General features: G+C 50.1%; 1 protein-coding gene across 8 annotated transcripts in view; it reads left to right on the top strand.

Moving 5' to 3' along the window:
* The window catches only part of CTIF (cap binding complex dependent translation initiation factor), a 328654-nt gene that overhangs the window by 209424 nt on the left and 98348 nt on the right, over positions 1–20882 (top strand). For 5 of the 8 annotated variants that reach the window (XM_032152360.2, XM_032152356.2, XM_032152364.2 and 2 more), the window contains 2 exons: positions 15065–15557; positions 18531–18830. In XM_032152360.2, the coding sequence (XP_032008251.1) occupies positions 15065–15557; positions 18531–18830 (793 nt within the window). The remainder of the gene's footprint in view (positions 1–15064; positions 15558–18530; positions 18831–20882) is intronic. The other 3 variants (XM_032152363.2, XM_058438381.1, XM_032152359.2) reach the window with 1 other exon arrangement.

The following is a 20882-nucleotide window of genomic DNA, read 5'->3' as shown; positions in this document are numbered from 1 at the left end:
TGTGGGCATGGGGTGAGCATCGGGGCTTCATGGAGATGGGAGCAGCACACCCAGGACTTGGCTCCTCCACCAGTTTATCACTCAGGAGCCCAGAGAGCCACTCTGGTGGTTTTGACCATTACACATTTTAAATTATTTTTATTCTTAGTCAAATATTTAATTTTTTACCCATAATGGACAGTTGGTTAAAGGCAGGAAGCATTAAAGAACACTGATATTAAAAGGCTGGTTCATGAGGAACACGTAAGTGGTAATAATTCTGCACATATGCCTCAGGGTGCTCTGGCCGGATCTGCAAGCCTCATTCATCTGGTCAGAGTTCTCATGTGGCAGCTCCTGCAGCTTGCAGAGCTTCACAACCCTGGGCTGGAGGCAGACAGAGCCCAACACCCATCTGACTCTGTGTCCACACGGAGCCAAGGCCCTCCTCACTCACGTCGTGCAATTTGGACAGAAGCACTTCCTAAAAACTCTCGGGTCTCAGCATTTAGAAACAAAGCAAGAACATTACAAAATCAAACCAGTTGACTTTTATTTTTTTAGAAAAACATAAAATTCAAGAATTCCAAACAGCGGGCCATGAAATCAGTTTTTGCTTTTTGTTTCTTTTTATGCCTTATATAGTCAAACTTTAGCCTACAGTTTAGTGTGTACTGATGCCAAAGCCACAATGTAATGGTAATATGTCATTTTGAAATTTCTTCGTAGAAAATCATGCTTTGGCTTTTACAACTCGTTTACAATAAATGAAGAAGAATGCATCACTTGATAATTGGCAGAAGGCTAAATTTTGCCTGTATTCGTAAATGTTATTAAAGATCGGGTTAAACACGAACCTTGTAATTCACTTCCAATAACATATCAATCTAAAAACTGTATTTGACATAAAATAACTTCTTTATCTGGTACTACCAAAAATAACAATTTTTTTTTCAACACTTAAGAGTGTTTCCAAGAGAAAATATTACAGTGAGAGGAATTCTCAAGTCCCAAAGAGTCAAGCAAGATTCAACTGCGGCAGCCCTCTAAACTGCCCCAGTTTTCACGAAGGTAAAAATAAGAATAATGAGAATTCATCCTTTTCCCTCCCGTTGAGGGGCTAAGTCTCCTGGTAAGTGCCTTATAGGCCTACCCCCCAGAGGAGGGGCTTACTTTGAGAAATTTGACCACAAGTGCTTTCCAGAAGGTCAAACTGACTTGCTTATGGTGAGTGCTGGTACACAGGCCCTCCCAAGTTCCCCAAGATGTGGGAGGGTTTGGCCGCCCTTCAGACTGTGCCCAGACACTCAAGTTCCATTAGGGATTCTATTGGTTCCAAGTACACAGATGCACAATGAGCTCTGTGTTCAACCCTGGTAGTGCCATCCTACGGTGAAGGGTCTCTGCAGTTTCACCTCCTGCTAGGTGCAGCAGGACCCCCTTGTGTCAATTTTATTGTATTTCATTTGGTTTGCCTGGTGCATAAGAAATTGACTTAAGAAAAATTGCCACCAAGCCTTTGTTGAGCTTGGCATTTCTTCTAGAATGGCCTCTTCCCTCCTCCCTTTTAACAAAATCCTGCTTATTTTTAAAAACTTTTGATTCTGACAAAATTTCAGACTCTCAGAAAAGTTGCAGGAATGGTACAAAGAATTCTTATATATCCATCACCCAGTTTCCTGTGATGTTAACATTTTATCCTTCTCTCTCTCGTGTATATATTTTTCTGACCCGTCTGAGAGTAAGTTGCCAAAATGATGCCCTTTTACTGCTAAATATTTCACAGTGTGTTTCTTTAAAACAAAGACATTTTTTTCATAACCACAATACAATTCTCAAAATCAGGAAACTGATATAGATACGATACTGTAATTGAGTCTATAGATCTTACTCATATTTCTCCAGCCATCGATCCTAGACCATGGGCTGCATTCATTTGCCATGACTTGTTAGTATCTTTTAACCTGGGGCAGTTCTTTTTTTTTTTTTTTTTTTCTTTTGAGATGGAGTCTCACTCTGTCACCCAGGCTGGAGTGCAGTGGCACAATCTTGGCTCACTGCAAGCTCTGCCTCCCAGGTTCACGCCATTCTCCTTCCTCAGCCTTCCCAGCAGCTGGGACTATAGGCGCACACCACCACGCCCGGCTAATTTTTTGTATTTTTAGTAGAGATGGGGTTTCACCGTGTTAGCCAGGATGGTCTCGATCTCCTGACCTTGTGATCTGCCCGCCTCGGCCTCCCAAAGTGCTGGGATTACAGGCGTGAGCCACTGTGCCCGGCCAACCTGGGCCAGTTCTTAAGTCTCTGTATTTCATGACATTGGCCTTTTTTTTAAAGAGTGACGAGTTATTTTTGTAGAAGGTCCCTCAACGTCGGTTTCTCTGGCATTTCTTCATGATTGGACTTGGGTTATAGGCACTGTAGTGATGTGACCTTCCCAGTGCACCATGTCAGGAGGTACGTGCTGTTCTTTAATCCCCTGCCTGGTGATGTTAACTATGATTACCTGGCTAAGGTGGTGACTGCCAAGTTTCTCCACTGTAAAGCTACAAGTTTTCCCTTTGTAATTAAGAAATATCTTTGGGGAGATATTTAGAGGCTATGCCAATGTTCTGTTTTTCTTCAAACTTTCACCCACTGACTTCCATTGATGATTCTTGCTTGAAACAATTATTCTTATGGTGGTTGCCAAATGATTTTCTAATTCCATCATTCCTTCTAAATGTACTAGTTGTCTTTTATCATAAGGGAAAGCCTTTCATTGACTTTTAACTCACTGCTCTAAGCCTCAGGACCTCAGCATTTGGGAACTAGGAGAGAAGGTCCTTGTCCCAGAATACACGGGCTGACTCCTAGCTGAGTGGTGTTTAATGTGAAGGTTATCAGCACCCTGCTACAAGTCCCTTGTATTTTGGAAGGTTCTAGACAAAGAAACTATCTGCTGGGAAGCCATGTCCCAAGATGGCTGGGCTGGGGGTTCCACTATGCATGAAGCCTTGAGGAGTCCTCTCTGTGATAACGTCTCACCATGGCCCCATTAGTTCCACCAGCCCTAGCTGAAAAACGTGGCCCAGGGGAGGCCCTACTCCAGCTAACTCCATTTCATATTTCCCCTCCTTCCCAGGATGAAAAAACAGCCCTTCAGGGACAAGCAAACCTGTCAGTAATGAATTCAAGAGTGGAGGAGGCAGTCCCAGAAGGGTGGCTGGGCTGTGAGGCCTAATGGAGTGAGGTGGCTGGCGGCATTCTCCACCAAGAGCCTGGAGGCTCCACAGCCCAGGAAGCCCAACCAGCTCCTCTGTGTCCCATCTGTGGGGCCATCTTTGCTTCACGTAGGGGCCTTTCCCCAAGAAGCGCTGGCATCCCCTCCCAGGGCCAGCCCAAGGCAGAGGGAATGTGGACAAGGTTTAATCATCACCCTGTGGTCAGCACTTTTAGCTCGGGCTGTTACCTGTTTTCCAGCCCCCAGGCACACCCACGACACCTGCCTGCTCTCAGAGGTGCCCCAGGCTCCACACTTTCCCTCTTGAAAAGTGTCTCTCTTGTGCTGCACTCCTCTGGGATGCTTATGTTTGGGACACCAGGGTCACAGCTTGCTGGCCTGATGAAGTACTCCATGCATACTGATTGAAGTGAGAACGTGTGGGGAGGGTCTTGATGGGTGGGGAAGATCAGGCGCAGGGACAACCAGATGCAGCACTATGATGGTGGCACCACCTCTCTAGCTCTTGCCTGGTAGACAGGAGGTCCAGGCTGGCCAGGAGGAGTCAGGAATTAGGTGAGAGGGAGCATTGTCACCAAAGATTTCAGGTCAGAGCATGGCAAGATGATAGTCACGGCCACATAGCAGGATGGACAGAGGAGAGAGGCCTCAGTGTGGCATGGTCTCTTTATCCAGAAACAGAGACTTTGAAGGTCTGGGTCAAAAATGCCAAGTCCAGCCCCCCTGACCCCTGACCCAGGGTGGAGCTGAGTTCCCCTGCAGTCTTAGGGGGATCCTCCCATCCACACTACTTCTCTGTCTCCATCCCACCCCCAACCACTGCTGGTGTCTCTACTCTTCTCCTTTTTAGGGGTATTCCTCTCAGTTATGTGGGTCCTTCCGTTACCTCACCTCCTCCAGGAAGCCCTCCCTAACCTCACCCCAAGAACTCACCAGACCCCATGTCTTGCCCCATGCTGTGGTAGATGGTTCTTTGAGTAGACATAGCAATTTTGCCGCTAGATTTTAAGATCCCCAAGGGCAGAAACCGTATGTTATGTTGCCTTGTGGCTACCTGAGCCCTGACACGTAACAAATACACCAGAGTTTGATCAGATTTTAGGATTGCAAAGGAAGACTCTAAAGCTGGTATGTGGCTCTACCCAGATCTCAGGGGAGAGGCCAGCCTGAGAAGCAATATTCTTCATTCGTTAGCTCAAATGTGGTTTTCAATGAATCAAGAATAAACTATGATGGATGAGGGAGCTACCATCGGCCAGCTTGCCAACTGGCGCTGAGCCTTCAGCGCCCCATCTCCTACCCCAGCAAGCTCCCCAGTGGGTTCCTGGCTAAGAAACTTGGGAAACCCCAGTAGGCAGCCTTGCATGGAGGGCCTCTAGCCAGAAGTAGAGAAGTACGCTGGGCAGGGGAAGGACCTGCACTGGAGCCAACAGGGTGGCGGCCCACACACAGCTCAGACCACTGAGGCATGTTCATTGTCCTAGGGAAGTTCCTGACACCTCGGAGTCCTGGGGTCACTACTCAGTTTCATGCCCAGGCCTTTAAGTGAAACACTTCATTCAGAAAGTTTAGGAGAAGAGAAATTGGCTTGTTCAAGAGGATTTTGCGACCAGGGGCTGCGACTCACGCTTGTAATCCCAGCGCTCTGAGAGGCCAAGGTAGAAGGATTGCTTCAGCCCAGGAGTTCAAGACCAGCATGGGCAACATAGCAAAACTCCTGTCTCTACAAAAATTAAGAAAAAAAAATTAGCCAGTCATGATGTCACGAGCCTGTAGTCCTAGCTACTTGGGAGGCTGAGGTGGGAGGATTTCTTGAGCCCTGGAGGTCAAGGTTGCATGAACTGTGATCATGACACTGCACTCCAGCCTGGGTAACAGAGCAAAACCCAAAACCCTGACTCTAAGAAATAATAATAATAATAATAATAATAATTTAACAAAAAAGGAGGTTTTTGTCATCAGCTGCAAGTCACCCCCATCGACGGCCGAAGTAATGGAGAAAGCAGCCCTTTCCACCAGTTCCAAGATGGACTTTGATGAATTAAAATGCCCAATCCTTTGCATTTTCTCAGTTATTCCTACTAGATTATTTTAAATAGCAGTGAGGAAGTTTTTCTAGAAGAGCGCAGATGGGTCAGTCTCTTGGAGTGAAGACCACAGGCGTGAGATAGGGGTTCAGGCCCTGGTCCTGGATGGGCTTGCTGCTCAACCTCTCCCAAGGGGGAAAGGCTCCCCTAGGGTTGCTGTGAGGATCAAGGGGGAGCATGTGTGTCCCCAGCAGGTGGGGGCCACTCAGTGTTTGTTAAATCTGAGTACCATGGTGACTTGGGATGAAGGGAGGGAGGGAAGGAGGGAGGGATAATGATGGTGCTAAATTGAGCATCACTATACCTTTACTCCACCTTCACTCCAGCCCTGAGAGTGGAAGGAAAGCCAGAAGCCCAGACGTGTGGGACAGTGTGGGACAATGGAGGCAGGCCCATTCCCTGGGAAGGCACCTCCCGGAGATCAGCGCGCCCCATCCTCACAGCTACCATGTGCATAGCTGTTGTGAGGTCCATTTGATTGATAAGATAACAGAGGTGCAGAGAAGTTAAGTGACTTGTCCAAGACCACCCAGCTAGACCAAGGCAAAACCAGCATATGAACCCAAGGGTGTCCAGCTTTCAAATTTTCACCACATCAGGCTGTCTGTCCAGATGAGAACTCCTTAGAGGGCTGCTGAGGTCCAGGAGGGCTTCCTGGATGAGGTGCTGGTTGCAGAATGGGCAATAGCTAACTAGTGAGGTATAGGGCACTGCAGTTTCTAACTGTTGGTCAGTGATCAGACACCTCCCATGACAGGAAGCTCACCATGTCCCCAGACAGACCCCTCTGTTGCAGGGCAGCCCTCCCCATCAGAAAGTTACTTTGTTAAGTGAGCCCAGGCTGCATCTCTGAGCCTTCCCTCCACTGGCCCCTTCTCCCCAGCCCTCTTTTATTAGACAGGCTCCATGATTGGTCGCACCTGGGATTTTAAATAACTTTTAGGTGACTTTCTCTCCATGTGCCTTTCTCTTGGTCCTAGCTTTTCTAGTTTAAGGGCTGTTCCACCACACCAAGGTGGTAAGATTAAAGCAGGCAAGGAAAGGGTGACTTCTGGGAGAGCAACTTCCAGGTCAATCAACTTGTGGGGTGAGTGAGACAGCAGAGGGCCAGCTAAGGCCCATCAGCCAGGGTGCCGAGGCCAGCTGTGGTGGATTCGAATGGCCAGGCTTTGGGCTGGGGATAAAGGAAGTCACTGAAGGTGGACCTCAAGCTGCAAGGACCCTGTCACAGTATTTCCCTCGGGATGATGGTAGTGAATGTTGAGTGATGAAGAGTTTCATGGTGGGAAACTACGCCCAAAGCTCAGCCCTTAGAGCCCAAAACCAGAACAGAAGCCAGACATCCTGGGATCGCTTCCTTGACCTAACATTTGAAACAGTCCCTGTCTTCCCATCTGTACTGTGTATGCACAGTGTGATCCTTCCCTCTGCATAGCCGGAGGACTCGTGCTCTATTGCTTGGAAAACCCTCGGCATAATAACATTACAAGCAAACACTAATATAGCACTTATATCGAGTCCTTTAAAACTCACAAGAACCCTATGAGATGGGTTTTCTATTTGTTCCCATTTTATAGGGGAAGAAGCTAAGGCGCAGAGCAGTTAAGGAACTTGCCCAAAGTTGCACAACTAAAAGTGCAGTGTCAGGATTTGAACTCTGGGGATCTGGCTCCAAAGTCCACACTTCAAACTACCACGAACTACTGTGAAGCTCGGGGGATGCCCAGAGCCACCAGCAGGCTGTAGTGAGGGTCCACGGGCCAGACCTGGGAGACTGCAGGGCTTGGCAGGCTGAGCGGAAGGGCGAGGGCCTTCCCCTGGAAACACTCCACCAGGTTCATGCGGAGCCTGGCGACTCCCCAGGGCAGCCGCGTGCTCTTCCCATGACATCACACTGCCTCAGAACTTTTGAGGCTGAGGATTCTTGGAATGCTGGATTCACCCTGGAACAAAAATAATACATCGTATTTATAACGTGCTTTTGTTCCCCACTGGCTTTCCCGGGCTTCATTTCATTGTAGCCTCAGACTAGCCTTGTGATCCAGGCAGGAGTCCTGTAGGTGGGAGGCCACCCTAAGAACCTGAGTCGGGGTTGGTCTCCCCATTCTGCAGGTGGGAATACTGAGCCACGGGGAGTTGAGTGGTTGGTCAAATCTGCCCAGCAAACTGGTTCTGGGCAATGTGGGCCAAGAGCCCTGGATTTCCAGTGGGGTTGAGAGGAGGCCTCAGAAATGGGTCCGCGGTTGAGTGAAGCTCAGAACCCCATAGAGTATCCCCAAGAAAGCCTTTTTCCCTTGGCCTTCTGTGCAGCCGCAAGATGGAGGAAGGTGGCAGGAGTCTGCGCGCTTTCCTCCCTTCCCCACGAGGCAGCAATGAAGCCAGAGGGGCCACCCGAAAAACAACCCCCGAGCCCTGCCCCACAGGCCCCAGCCACAGGAACCAGCAGACTGTAGTGGGAAAGGGCTGTTCCCAGCACAGATGGAAACCGAGGGCTGCAGCGGCTTCTGTGGTTTTCCCCAGACGCAGTGGAGCCAAGGCTGGCTGGCCGGATCTCCAACCCTCCCATCCAGAGCCCTCCCAGGCTCTCCCCTCACCAGCCCCGGCCTCCCCATTCCCAGCGGGCCCTGGCTCAGCCCTCCGCCTTTGCTTCTGCACCACACGCTGCCATAGGACAGCCCACAGCTCCCTCCTTGCTGACTTTGGCTGAGGACTGTGGTCCTCTGAATTTGGGTTTAGTGGCTCAGCAATGGTGTGCAAGCTGCCCTACACTCTCAGAACACTCAATGTGCTGGCTGAGGGTACACATTCGGGGGCTAAACTACCTAAGTTCAAACCCAGGCTCTGCTTGGTGCAAGCTGTGTGTCCTTGGGCAAGTTTCTTACCCTTTCTGTGTCTTGAAGACCTCTCTGTAAAATGGAGTGAACAATAGTGCCTCTCTTGGGGTTAAACGAAAGCCATGCCTGGCTCACTGTAACTGCTTCCTACATGTTAGCTATGAACCATTCTTCTGCATCCCTGTGATGTGAGTTTGAGTCTTGTGGCCTCAGGACCACCCTCAGAATGTGTGAACTGCCCTAGTCCAGAGCCTGCACTTGGTTTATGCTCCAGTGTGGCTGTCTTGACTTTCTCAATAGCTTTTGAACCAGGGGCCCACATTTTCATCTTGCACCGGGTTCCACTCATTATGTGGCCAGTCCTGCCTCCAGGCCAGAGTAGAACATAGGCCTGTGGCGCTCTCCACTTCCTTTCCTTCATGATTCTTATCCTGGGATGAAGCTAGAGACCTGTTTCTGTAACTAATAGATTCACATCTGTCTCTCCAAATGGACCCTCAGCTTCATGAAGGCAGCAGCCCTGTGCACTGGAGTCATTGCTACCTCCCCTCCCCAGACCACAAGGAAGATAGAGAGAAGGTTCTGCTTCATCTGAAGGAAGTGGATGCTTTGGGAGCAGTTCAGAGGCATGCACAAGACACTCTGGTGGCAGAGACGTGGGTGTGATGTAGGGCGTTCCAGACTGTAATCATATCAGGAGTCTGGAGGGCTCGGGTGGGACCCTGGGAGCTGAGGAAGGCTCCTGCTCAGGTCTGGACCTTAAGACCTGGATAGGATTAGGGGAGTGCTGAAGGACTCCGTAGGGACAGCTGAATGGCTTTGTCACACACACACCCTGCCTCCATCCCAACTTCTCTCAGAGGGCTGCAGGAGCTTTGTGGCCTTGGGCAAACCCACTGACATCTCTGATTAACCTCTGGGCAGAACAGAGTCTCAGCATGTGTTTAATTAATGAAACAATAATGAACGAGCCTTTGTCTGCATCATTTATTGTTCATTCATTCATTTATTCTACAGTTGGTGAGAAAAGTCTTTGCCTGTAGGGTACAGAGGTACCAATCAGACCTTTCATCTATTCCAGAGCATCGTTTGGCGAGGTAAACGTCTGATTTCTAAAGCTTTTAGTCCATGCAGTGAGCTACCACACTTCTTACATGAACTTTTGCTTAGGCTGGCAAAGACCTCAATCTTGAATTGTTTTCTACCCAACTCTGAGCAAGAGAGCCACAAAATCTACTGGAGTGGGAGAGTCTGCAGCTTGGCTGGCCGCCCACGGTGGCAGGAGTGTTTCTGATGCATGCTGGCCCTCTTCTCTCAGAGTGGAGGGAGTGCTCAGGAAGTAGCTGGTCCAGTGCTGCTGTTGCCGCCATCATGATAATGATGGCCCTGGCAATTACAGGGCCCGTGAGTTGCCTAAGCTTTGTAGCGATGCCCCCAGTTCTCCAAAGAGCACTGAGATCTCCAATAAGTAATTGTTAAATCCAGTCATTTGGCATGTTACAGCAGAAACACAGATCTGAGTTCCAGTGAGGGCTTTGCCACTAACTAGCTGGGCAACCCTAGAAGAACAAAGCAAGCTCTCTGGACCTTGGTTTTCTCATCCATCATGCTGAAACTCATGCAATCCTCACAACTGCCCCTCAGGTGGGGACCGGCACAGCTGGAAACAGAGACACAGAGAGGTGAAATCACCCAGCCCACACAACTATGAGTGGCACAGTGCCAGGCTCTGTGCAGGCTGCCATCCCCCAGACAGACCTGGCAAGGAGTGTACTGCAGGGACACCCATCATCCAATTCAGCCCTGCGCGCACCATGGGTGCTCCGTTAGTACAGGTCACTGTGATCCTTGTCTCTGAGTGTTCATCAGCCAATACCATGATGTCCCTTGATTGACTCCCTCATGAGGGAAGAAAACCTCCCCTCCCTTATACTTTTCCTGTTTAAGCTTCCCCATCATTCTGCAAACTGGTGTGGGTGTGTGTGGCAACTTTTGTTCCTGGGTCCTATATGCCATCGCTCAGCTAAGCAGCCCCTGAGCTGCAGAGAAATTGACAATGCCTGTGCCTCTGAGCCTCACCACAACCCTTGCGTTGTCCCGGGTGACTGGGCCAGGGCAGGCAGAGCTCACTCAGGGCATGTGTAGGTGGGCAGGAGTGGAGGTGCCTACGCTGGTAATAAGCAGTCATCACTTTTCCTGAAGGCAAGAAATATGAGCCCATGCATAGTTTTAAAACCACTTGCCCTAGGAATTTTGCTTTCAGAAATTTTTAAGCAGACCTACAAATTATGTGGTAAAGTGTCCGACATGGAGAGAACCATAATAAGTCAGTGGCACTCAGAATATCTAGTTGGGAATGATTATGAAATAAAAAACGAACAGAGGGACATTTGTCTCCATTTGGACTGCTGTTAAAACCATTTTTTTTTTAAAACAAAATTTGAAGTTATTCTCCCTACACCCACCTCCCAAAATGCAGCTGTGGTGTTCCGAGAACATTTTTGTTTTTTTGTATAAAAGAGTGCAATCTTAGAGTAAAACAAGACATCTGATTTCAGAACCCAAAGAAGAAAGAATAAACTAAATGAACGATGGAAAAAGCATAAACTGACAATTTCCATTCTCCAAAAAAAAAAGCATTATTTTCCTAACAGCAGGTGTTGCCCATAGCACAAATGGAATATTAATCTTATCTCCTGGGCCATTCTTCCTCACCCAAAGAAGACTTCCCCAGAAATAAAGAGGCAGAGAGGTGGGTTTTTGCCCTTCTTGCTTGCAGGGCTGCAAAACTGGGTGTCCAGTATGTTTCCCAACCCAGGATCTACATGTCCATGTGTCTGAGACCAAGTGCAGCCTCCTTGCCGGGTTGCTGGGAGCAAAATCGGCTCATCCCTGGCCCAGCCAAACCCCAAACCCACAGGTTTCGTGGGGAGCAGCCAGCTGGCCCCTGAATGAAGGTATCGACGAAACCCAGCGCCAGCAAATACAGAAGAGGGGGAGCTGGTTTTGGCTGGCCCAGCCAACGACCGCTGACAAATATTTGTGAATGGCCAGAGCAGGGAAGCCTGGGTGTCCATTGTTGGGGAACGAGGCCCAACCCCAAGTCTGTTCCAGTGCCCTTAGCGGCCCTCTTGGCTCCTTCTCAGGCAAAGAACTTGGACCTCATGCAGTTATCACCACCGAGGTCTCAGTGGCCATTCAGCCCTTTCTCTCCATTACTACAGGTCACTGCGGTCCTTTTCCCTGAGTGTTCATCAGCCAAGGAGGCTGTATGTAAAAGCAAATGGGAGACAGATGGGAGGTGGCTGCAAGGTGCTGTGAGTAGTTGACAGGCTTAGCCCACTCCTGGAGCCCCTGGCAGACCCTCTGCTGTAGGAGTGCACCTCACGGAGCCTCAGTTGTCTTATCTGTCGAATGGGAAGAAAGGTTCTTGGCCTGCCTGCACACAGAGGCCAGCCCCAGCAATCACATGCCCCGAGAACTAAGCAAAGCCTTGTGCAAGAAGAAGGAAAAGGGAGGACAGAGGGCCAGTCTCAGTGCCTCTTCCTCCAGTGGCATCTGGGTTCTTCCCTGCCCTCCCAGGGCTCACCCAGCTGATTCCATCTGCCGTTTAGCTCCATATCGAGATCTCCTTCTTTTGAACCTGTTAGTCTTGCCTACCCAATTAGGAGGGAACACTTGAGGTGGACTCCCTGGTTTCCCTCCTACCTACGGATGGCGTTCCACATGTGCAAAGGAGCCGCCACCCAGCAAGGGTGAGTCTGAGAACTCCCACTAATGCCAAGTGGCCTGGGGCATTCTTGTCCATTGCTATATTGTCAGGGCTGGCTGGCGCTAAGCTCTTTCGAACCAGGAAGACATGGAATTCCAGGTCCCTCCAGATTTCCAGGAATGAACAGCAGAAGCCCTGCAGGAGCCAGCTGATTTCTTTCTGGAGCTCCTGACCACCAGCCATGTAGCAATTACTTCCTTCCCCCTCCAGGTAGACAGAAGTTGTTTTCTTTTCTGGGGGTGGAGGAGTGTACTGGGTAGAGAGAGGGAAATCCCTGATATGGCAAGTGGGAAACCAGGCAGTTTCAAGACGGATGTTAGGAAGGGCTTGGTCAACCATCCTTTGGGGACATTTCTTGGGCCATTGCTGCAGGCGCCACAAAAATTCTAAATAAGGATGACAAAAGTTGTGAGAATCAATTATTATCTGCCAGGGAATTTCCAAGGTTCCTCTCTGGGCTTAAAAATAACTCACATTGAAAGAACAAAGAGAATGAAGGAGCAATTAGTTGAAAGTAACTGAGAAGTTAAAGGAGGGAGAATTCACAAAAAGTCACAGGCACGAGGCACCCTGGAGAGTGGTCTGTGGGCCACAGCTTCTTCTGGGTTTTCCAATGGGGGTTGCCTCACACTCTGCAGAATGAGGGCTGCAGCCCTCCCCGCTGACTCAGGCATTCGGGGCTGGGCTGGGCTGGGTAATTGGAAGGCCAGTTGGTGGTAGAATCGTTGGGAGGAACCTGACTCAAGGGCCCCACTTTTCTCATGGGGCCCAACTCTTCTCCAGGTGCTGGTGCTGATAGCTCCTACCCTGCCATGGGGAGTGAAACTGAGTATTTTAGCAATGCCAGTGAGGAGGGGGGTGTGTTTGGGAATGGAGGGGCTGCCTCTCCCACCCAAGTGTCAAGGCAATAGTGCTCTTGCCCAGGAATGTATATCAGAACCCAACATGATTGAACTTGGACACCAAGGATGAAAAATGTCACGCAGGCCTCCTGAGAAGGGCCCAGGGTACGCCTAGTCAGCAGGATTCAGTTCAGGGTACCAGATTTTTACAGATATTTTAATAATGACTCTTAAATTATTGAAATAAATACAGACAACCCCAAACCTTGGACACTGTATATAAAAAGAAACCTAAGAAGACTCCGAAAGGTAGAAAGAAGACAGACAGGCCAGGGACCTTGGGAACTGAAGAATGACACACTGGTGAGTTCCTGGGGTATTCTTCTTGGCTCAGATATCCCAGACTTGGAGCTAAAGAAACTGGAGGCCCAGAAACACTATGAGGCCTGAGCAGAAAAATGGAGCCCCAACAAAAGCCCACTCTTTCTAGCCAGAGGACCAGGGAAGGGACAGCCTAGCAAGACAGAAAACTCAAGACAGTAGCTACTTTCCTCCAGCCAAACACCCCTGCAGGAACTGTAGCCCCACCCCCACCCACCACTCCAGCAGAGGCCCAATGAAGGGCCTAGACTGTGACAAGGTACCCAGCACCCCAACAGGGTGGTGTCAAAGGGACTGTCATCCCCATTGGGGATAATGAGCTACTAAGCTTTTCAATGGCAGCTTTTCAGTGAAAAAAAAATTTTTATTAATTTTAGTGGGAAAAAAATAATGCATTTAACCCCAACCCAGGATACCCTCAATTTTTCACAAATAAAAATGTAGAAAGTAAATATTAAAACTGAATTTATATAAGTAATAAGCAATAAGTTGTAAGTAAATAAATATAATTTGTTCATAACAGGCAATGCAATGAAGGTCTGTGGTACTCAAGATAGGTCACGGAGGAGGTGCAGAGCTTATTCTTTAGAAGCTAACATTATCTTTCTGCAAAATCTTTCCACTGTTTTACAACCTTTGAGGAATTCATGCTTATCTTGTGCTCCAACTGCACTTCCAGTAAAGTTGTGGCATGGAAAAACCCCCTGAGGGTAAGATGGAGTTTGAACATAGTAATGCTTTGAGTGGCAGGAAGCAGCCTTTGAGCCAGCCAGAAGGGTCACGAGAATGTCCTCACCACCCCTTCACTTGCCTTTCGGCCACAACTCAAAAGTTTGGGGTTTGTTCCTCCTGCACAACTCATAGCTGTTCTCTGTGCTTAGAAAGTGTTGTCAGATGAGCCTGTCTTGACCTACACCCATCATGTTAAATATTCCTTCTGTATCTGTTTGCTAGGTTGCTATAACAGAGTACCACTGACTGGGCTACATAAACAAGAGGCATTTTATTTTCTGACACTTCTAGAGGCTGGAAGTCCAAGATGAAGGTGTCGGTGGGGTTGGTTTCTTCTGAGGCCTCTCTCCTTGGTTTGCAGATGGTCGCCTTCTTGCTGTGTCTCCATGTGGTCTTTCTTCTGGGCATGCAGCCTCCCTGGTGTCTCTGTGTGTCAAAGGTTCCTCTTGTTATAAGGCCACTAGTCAGTTCAGATTAGGGCCCACCCTAACAGCTTTGTTTAATTTAATCACCTCTTTAAAGGTGATCCATCATATCTTATCTCCAAATACAGTCACATTCTGAAGTGTTGGGGGTTGAGGCTTCAACATATGAAGTTTTGGGGGGTGGATAGGGGACACAATTTAGCCGTAAAAACTTCTTATAGCATATTTAGTTTGTGGGTTTGGGGGTGACAATGACAATGTTCCCAAAAAAAAAAGTTGTTTGAAAGGGATATAACTTTTCAAGAAGCATTATGGTGAACAGTCATTCATAGGAAGGTGCTTGTGAGAAGCAGGTCTGTGTATGCATCTTTGCTGGTACATGCATAGAATATGTCTGGAAGATTCACACACGTGGAGCGGCTGCTTCCAAAGGCCATACATGATGACAGAGTCAGAGGCAGGAGGGTTCACTGTTATCTGCTACTGGATCTTTTTAATTTTGTTCCACATGCTTGCATTCACACATATTCTAGTAAGTGAATAAAGTACCGATTTTAAGGCAAGAATTGGCTTTGGTCCTCTGCAGTAACAAGGACCTGTCTGCCTGTTCTCTGCTGTATCCCCAGGCGCTGTCACAGACTCTGGCACGTAGAAGGTGCTCAGGAAGTGTTTGTTGGAAGAATGAGTATATGGACAAGGCAATGACTTCCTGTTGTGGTGGCTGGGCACAGGGACTCTGACCGGCCCACCCAGTGATCGCCTTCTCTGTCTTTCCTCTTCCGTTTGCAGGCGGCAGCAGAGACCTCCGGGGGGGAACAAGCCCCAACAGCATGGTGACCACCAGCCAGGCAGTGCCAAACACAACAGGGACCACCAGAAATCCTACCAGGGGGGCTCAGCACCCCACCCCTCAGGGAGGCCCACTCACCACGGCTACAGCCAGAACCGGCGCTGGCACCATGGCAACATGAAGCACCCACCAGGCGACAAGGGGGAGGCAGGTGCACACCGCAATGCCAAAGAGACCGTGACCATCGAGAGCCCAAAACTAGAGGACACTGCAGGGGACACCGGGCACGGCAGCCTCGAAGCCCCCCGCAGCCCTGACACCCTGGCCCCGGTGGCTTCTGAGCGGCTGCCCCCACAGCAGCCAGGGGGGCCAGAGGTTGAGACAAAACGTAAAGACAGTATTCTTCCCGACCGCATCGGGGAGCGGCCCAAAATTACCCTGCTCCAGTCTTCCAAAGACAGACTGCGGCGAAGGCTAAAGGAAAAGGTACCGGTAATTGAATTTTTGTTCTTCTCTTGCACCAGGGAGGACTGCAAGAGGTAGGCACTTTGGTAGGTGGGCACAGTGCAGAGCCTTGTGGGTTTGAGGGTCTGGGGAGCTGTGTACAGGGGAGCAGGGGCTTTGGTCACTGTGGGGACCCACCACACTGGTCCACCACTGCCAGCAGGTAGGGCCATCATGAACCCCTCCAGCACACTTGGGCTTTTCACCTTCCAACCTGCAAGAGGCCCAGGGTAGGCACTTGGCACCAGCCCCCAGCCCAAGGGAGTCGAGGGAAGAGATGCATGCCTGGGAGTGATGGGGGAGGTGCGGAGAGCATATTCTAGGGTTAGATATTGTTTGTGCTGAAGGGCGCTTGGGGAAACGTGGAGCTTATGAAATAAGGACTGAAGCTTTTCTACAGGTGAGTACCATCCAGGCAGTGGTCTCTGCCAGAATGGGGAGCAGAGGTGAGTTGTTCAGAGTAGGGGCAGACTGATTCCAGCCTTCCTGTTTCCCGCCTTCATCACCCAGCAGCCAGGGAGTGCTCTACAGTGCAAACCGTAAGGCGGCTCCATTCTCAGCATCACGCAGGTGCCCGCCCGTGCTAGCATGAACTCGAGAGTGAGGCCTCCTTACGTTTGCTCCAAGGAGCCTCTTTCTGCACCCTAGTCCTGGCCTGGCCTATAGCTTCAGGAGATGACCCTAAACCTCCAGGAGAGGGATGGGGATTTGTACTTGCAGCATAAAGTCCATTGTGCTCACCCCAGCGCCACCACCCCCAACCCCACTGCCCAGCAGGGACACAGGTAAGGTCACCCTGGAGAGGAACTGTCCCAAGAAAGGCCAGCTTGTCTACAGCCATCGCCACACAGCAGCAGGGCCTACAGAGGCTTCCTCCTGGGGCTTCTGCAGAGCTCCATGTTCTGGGCTTCTCCTCCATCCTCCCCTACTGCCGTCTCTCCTCAAGCTCTTGCCCCAGAGGCCAGGCCCAAGGTCCACACTCAGGCAGGATAAGGCAGGTCAGACCTCTTCTTGGATCCACTCTTGAAGATGAGATGCTGCTCCCAGTATCCTCCCCACCAAGTCCTCTAGCGTTCTGCTAAATGTAACTGCAGGGCAGCAGAGTGGAAACAGCACGGGCTTTAGAGAGCAGCTGAGCAGGCTCAGACTCACTTTGCCTTTGACAGGCTGGGTGGTCTTGGGCAAGTCACCTAACCTCCCTGAGCCCCAATTACTCATCTGTAAAATGGGTGTTAATACTACACACCTTGCTGAGAGACTGTGAAGGTTAAATGAAATAACGTGTACAGACATGTTCTTGTGGGTAGTTCCTATTCTATATGCAGACCACTGTTCCTGCCCTGGGGCCCAGATGGTCTGAAGAGAGGGGTACATGGGGGAATGGAACAGAGAAGGTAGATCTATAGCACCTATAGATCAGTTTCAAGGACTCCACTCAGGTGAGGCCTCCTGAACTCCTGGATCAAGAAGACATGGGCTCAGGCTCAGGCTGGGTCACTCCCCACTCTGCTAGTTGCTCACTTTAAAAAAAGGTAAATCCTAGGTGGCCAACCAGCCACATCCTAAACATTTTCATCAGTGAGAACAACACTTTCCTTCTCCCTTTCAAGAGACATGTAAAGCATGAGATGTCTCTTGGGGTGGGGAGTTGTGTCCTGCTAACTTTACCCAGGGACTCAGAGTAGCCTTCCCTGAAGAGGTGGTTGGGTTTGAGGAGAAGAACTAGGACACCCTATTCCTTCACCCAGGATTCAGCCCTTTCTTTTTTTTTTTTTGAGACGGAGTCTCGCTCTGTCGCCCAGGCTGGAGTGCAGTGGCGCGATCTCGGCTCACTGCAAGCTCCGCCTCCCAGGTTCATGCCATTCTTCTGCCTCAGCCTCCTGAGTATTTGGTTCTCAAGCCAGAGACTAGCTGCCCTTGGAACTCGATCCCACCATGGAAGGGCTCAAGGAAAGCTATAGCTTTTCTCGTCTAACCTCACCGTGTTAGGTGAGGTTAGGAAACTGAGGCCCAGAGAGTGAAATTACTTACACAAAGCCACACAGCTAGAGGCAGAGAGTGGGATCTAGAGCCTTGGTCTGTGCCTTCTAGCCCAGAGCTTCTATTGTTGGGGACAGAAGAACAAGCTTGGATCTCATTTCATGACCCTGACCCTGCCCTTCCAGCCAGATCTCACTCCCTTGCAGTTAAGTTGTTCCCATTCTTGGCCACCAAGAATGAGTCAATACAATAAGATGACATTTTTTTCTTCTTCAAGCCCCTGGTCTGGTCCTAGTTGCAGTGAAACCTCATAAGGCTGTAGGGCTTTTTACTTGTAATATCCCTCCTAGAAGCACCAACCGTTTTAGTGGCACATGGGAGGATTCCTTGGTGTGTGGCATATGTCTACAGAAGACCAGCACAGTCTTCACAGGACAAAAAGCCAGGGCTGTGCCCACAGGGGGCCCCATGTCCAGAGAACAAGTCATCTTTGGGCATTCGGAGCTGAGGGTGTGGGGGACAATGTGGCCACTGCCTGGGCCGCTTTTAACCACCACTGCAGGCATTTTGGATCTGACCTGCCTTCCTGACCAAGTCTTCCTACCCTCATTTTCTCTTTGGCCCGATTTCATATGTTATCTTATTTCCTCTTTCATAAGTTCCATTAAATCATTTCTAGATTAAGACATTTGATGGACAAATAAACAAAAAAAGCCAATGTATATGAGAATCCTGGGTAGGAGCTAGAACCCAAAAGCAGTATCAGTTCTGGATGTCATAGGGGCCAAGAAAAAAGGCAACAAGGAGCTTTTGGCGCATGACAGGTCTTTGGCAGTGGTTCCCAGAGGGACCAGCCCTCAGATCCAGGAAAGTAGGCCTGGTCCTGCTTTCTGGGGGTGGCCACCCTCTTTCCACCAGGACACCCCTGCACAGAGACCTCGGCTTCACTCAGGCACATTCATTTGTCTCTGACACCCCCAGGATGAAGTGGCCGTGGAGACGACCACTCCCCAGCAGAACAAGATGGACAAGCTGATCGAGATCCTGAACAGCATGCGGAACAACAGCAGCGACGTGGATGCCAAGCTCACCACCTTCATGGAGGAGGCCCAGAACTCCACCAACTCTGAGGAGATGCTGGGCGAGATCGTGCGCACCATCTACCAGAAGGCTGTGTCTGACCGCAGCTTCGCCTTCACCGCTGCCAAGCTCTGCGACAAGATGGCGCTCTTTATGGTGGAGGGGACCAAGTTCCGGAGCCTGCTCCTCAACATGCTGCAGGTAACTGGACGCCGGCCGCCACCGCCCCACGCCCCCTGCCCCTCTGTGTTCGGTGAGTTATTCCTAGCGAGAAGGCTGTGAGTTCTGGCCACAGTTAGACTTTTCCCAAGTTCCGCCCTTGCCCGATTAATTATAGAAAACACAAAGGCAGTCAAGGGGCCAGGAATGAGTGGCTGGATTTGTGTGTGTTTATGTGTGAGCTCCCTGGTTACGATGGACCAATATAATTTTATAGGTGCTTTATGTTTAACCAGCCTTTCCCACTTTCTATTTTCATAAGAGGCTGGCGCTTGGTCTCAACCTGGCTCTGTGCTTTGACCTCTCCACATCCAAGCAGACATGAACTTGCTGTGGACTTCTCTTTTCCTCCTCCTTCCACCCAGGGCTAAGTCCTTAGACCTTTGCAGATATGCAGTTGGTCATCGCTGGTAGTGAGATGGGTTTGAGCAAAGCCACACATAAGCGGAAAAGGGATAGTCTGTTTACCTTCACACTATGGCTCCTGGGCAGAGGAAAGGCACGGTGATGCAAGACTGTCTTCATCCTTGCTCTTTCCCTCTTAATATCCCTTCAACTCTGAGAGTGTAACCCCACCCCTGATCATTGCTTCCTCCATGGAGACCCGCATCCAGTGGTTCTATCAGCATGAGTGTGTCGTGGGAGTGGGCGTGTGCACTTGGACGGAGCTTAGCAATGTTTCATCTCACAAGTACCTGCTTGTCTGTATGGGCAGTAGCAGACGAGCTGGTGGCCCCAAAACTGGTGACATCAGGGAGAGATAGCAGGGTCATGGGATGGTGGCCACACCAGGTCCTGGGACTGTCCTTGGAGACTCTTGGCTGGGGGAGAGCCGTTTCTCCTTTCCTCCTATTTTGTATTTTAGAGACTAGTTGAGATTAAAAGTGAGTTGCTGGTCCAGATGAGATAAAATGGTAGTTTCCAAGTAATGAAGTAGAATGGCAGGCTACAGGGCCGTCTTAACAAAGTGAGTTGCCCGTCCAGGTGAGATAAAATGGTAGTTTCCAAGTAATGAAGTAGGATGGCAGGCTATAGGGCCACCTTAACTAGGGTGACCATACAATAGATCATCCAAACTGCAACACTTGTGAAAGTCAAAGGGGGTTCAGTTCATAATTATGCCTAGACAACAGGTGTAAACAAGGGCATATGGCCACCGTCACCTTAACCATGTGGTTCACAGTCTGCTGTCTTCCCTAAAAGCTGGGAGGAAGTTGCTGCTAAGGCCACCTCCACATGCAGCCGGCAGGGCTCCATCCCCACCCACCCTCTACTCTGCATGTGAGTTGCACTCACTGCAACATGAGCCCTCCCTGGCCAGCCTGGGCTGCTTCTCTCCTGCTCCAGGCCCTGATCAGGTTCCCATTCCTGGATCGCCCGCACTCCCCTGGTGACGAATTCCCGCATTACCTGAGGGATTTGCACATGGGGCATGTTCCTCGCAGGCCGGAATGTCCTGGGAGCATGTGCAGAGTGGCGGGCAGAGAAGCCTGTCTGCCACAGAGCACCCAGCACAGGGGAGTCAGGGACAGCATCAGCCTATGGTCTCAGCTTTGGGTTTTGTTTTTCAAAAAAGGGCCAGGATGGGGCAAGAGTTCTAGACAGTGGTTGCCAGCTCCAAGTAACCCAGCCAGACCCAGTGGCAGACAGGCACCCAGGGCATGGGGCACTTGGGGAGGGCAGCTGGCTGCAGGGGCCACCTCAGATTGGGCATTTCTTCCAACCTGCCATGGTAAGGGTGGCCTCACCCACAAGTGTCCAGCGGACCATCCATCCTGGGGAACAGTCAGCCACAAAGGGGGCCCTACGGCCCCTGCACTCACCTCTCAATCAACCACAAAGTGCACTGGCTTAGGACAGGCTCCAGATGTCCCAGCAGGAAGGGAACCTGTTTGGCTGCGTTTAACTCAACAAAGTCCTCTGCATTCCCCAGCTAAGAACTTCTTGTGGGATTAGTGTGCTGAGAGACAGTTTGGCAAACACTACAGCAGGGAAAAAAACACAAAATTGAAAGCTGGGAAGCAAGGATTCCAG

The sequence above is a fragment of the Hylobates moloch genome, unplaced genomic scaffold, assembly GCF_009828535.3.
Source record: "Hylobates moloch isolate HMO894 unplaced genomic scaffold, HMol_V3 SCAFFOLD_5, whole genome shotgun sequence".
Classification (NCBI taxonomy): Eukaryota; Metazoa; Chordata; class Mammalia; order Primates; family Hylobatidae; genus Hylobates; species Hylobates moloch.
The sequence above is the reverse complement of the archived record's forward strand: the minus strand, read 5'-3'. Positions and strand labels throughout refer to the sequence as shown.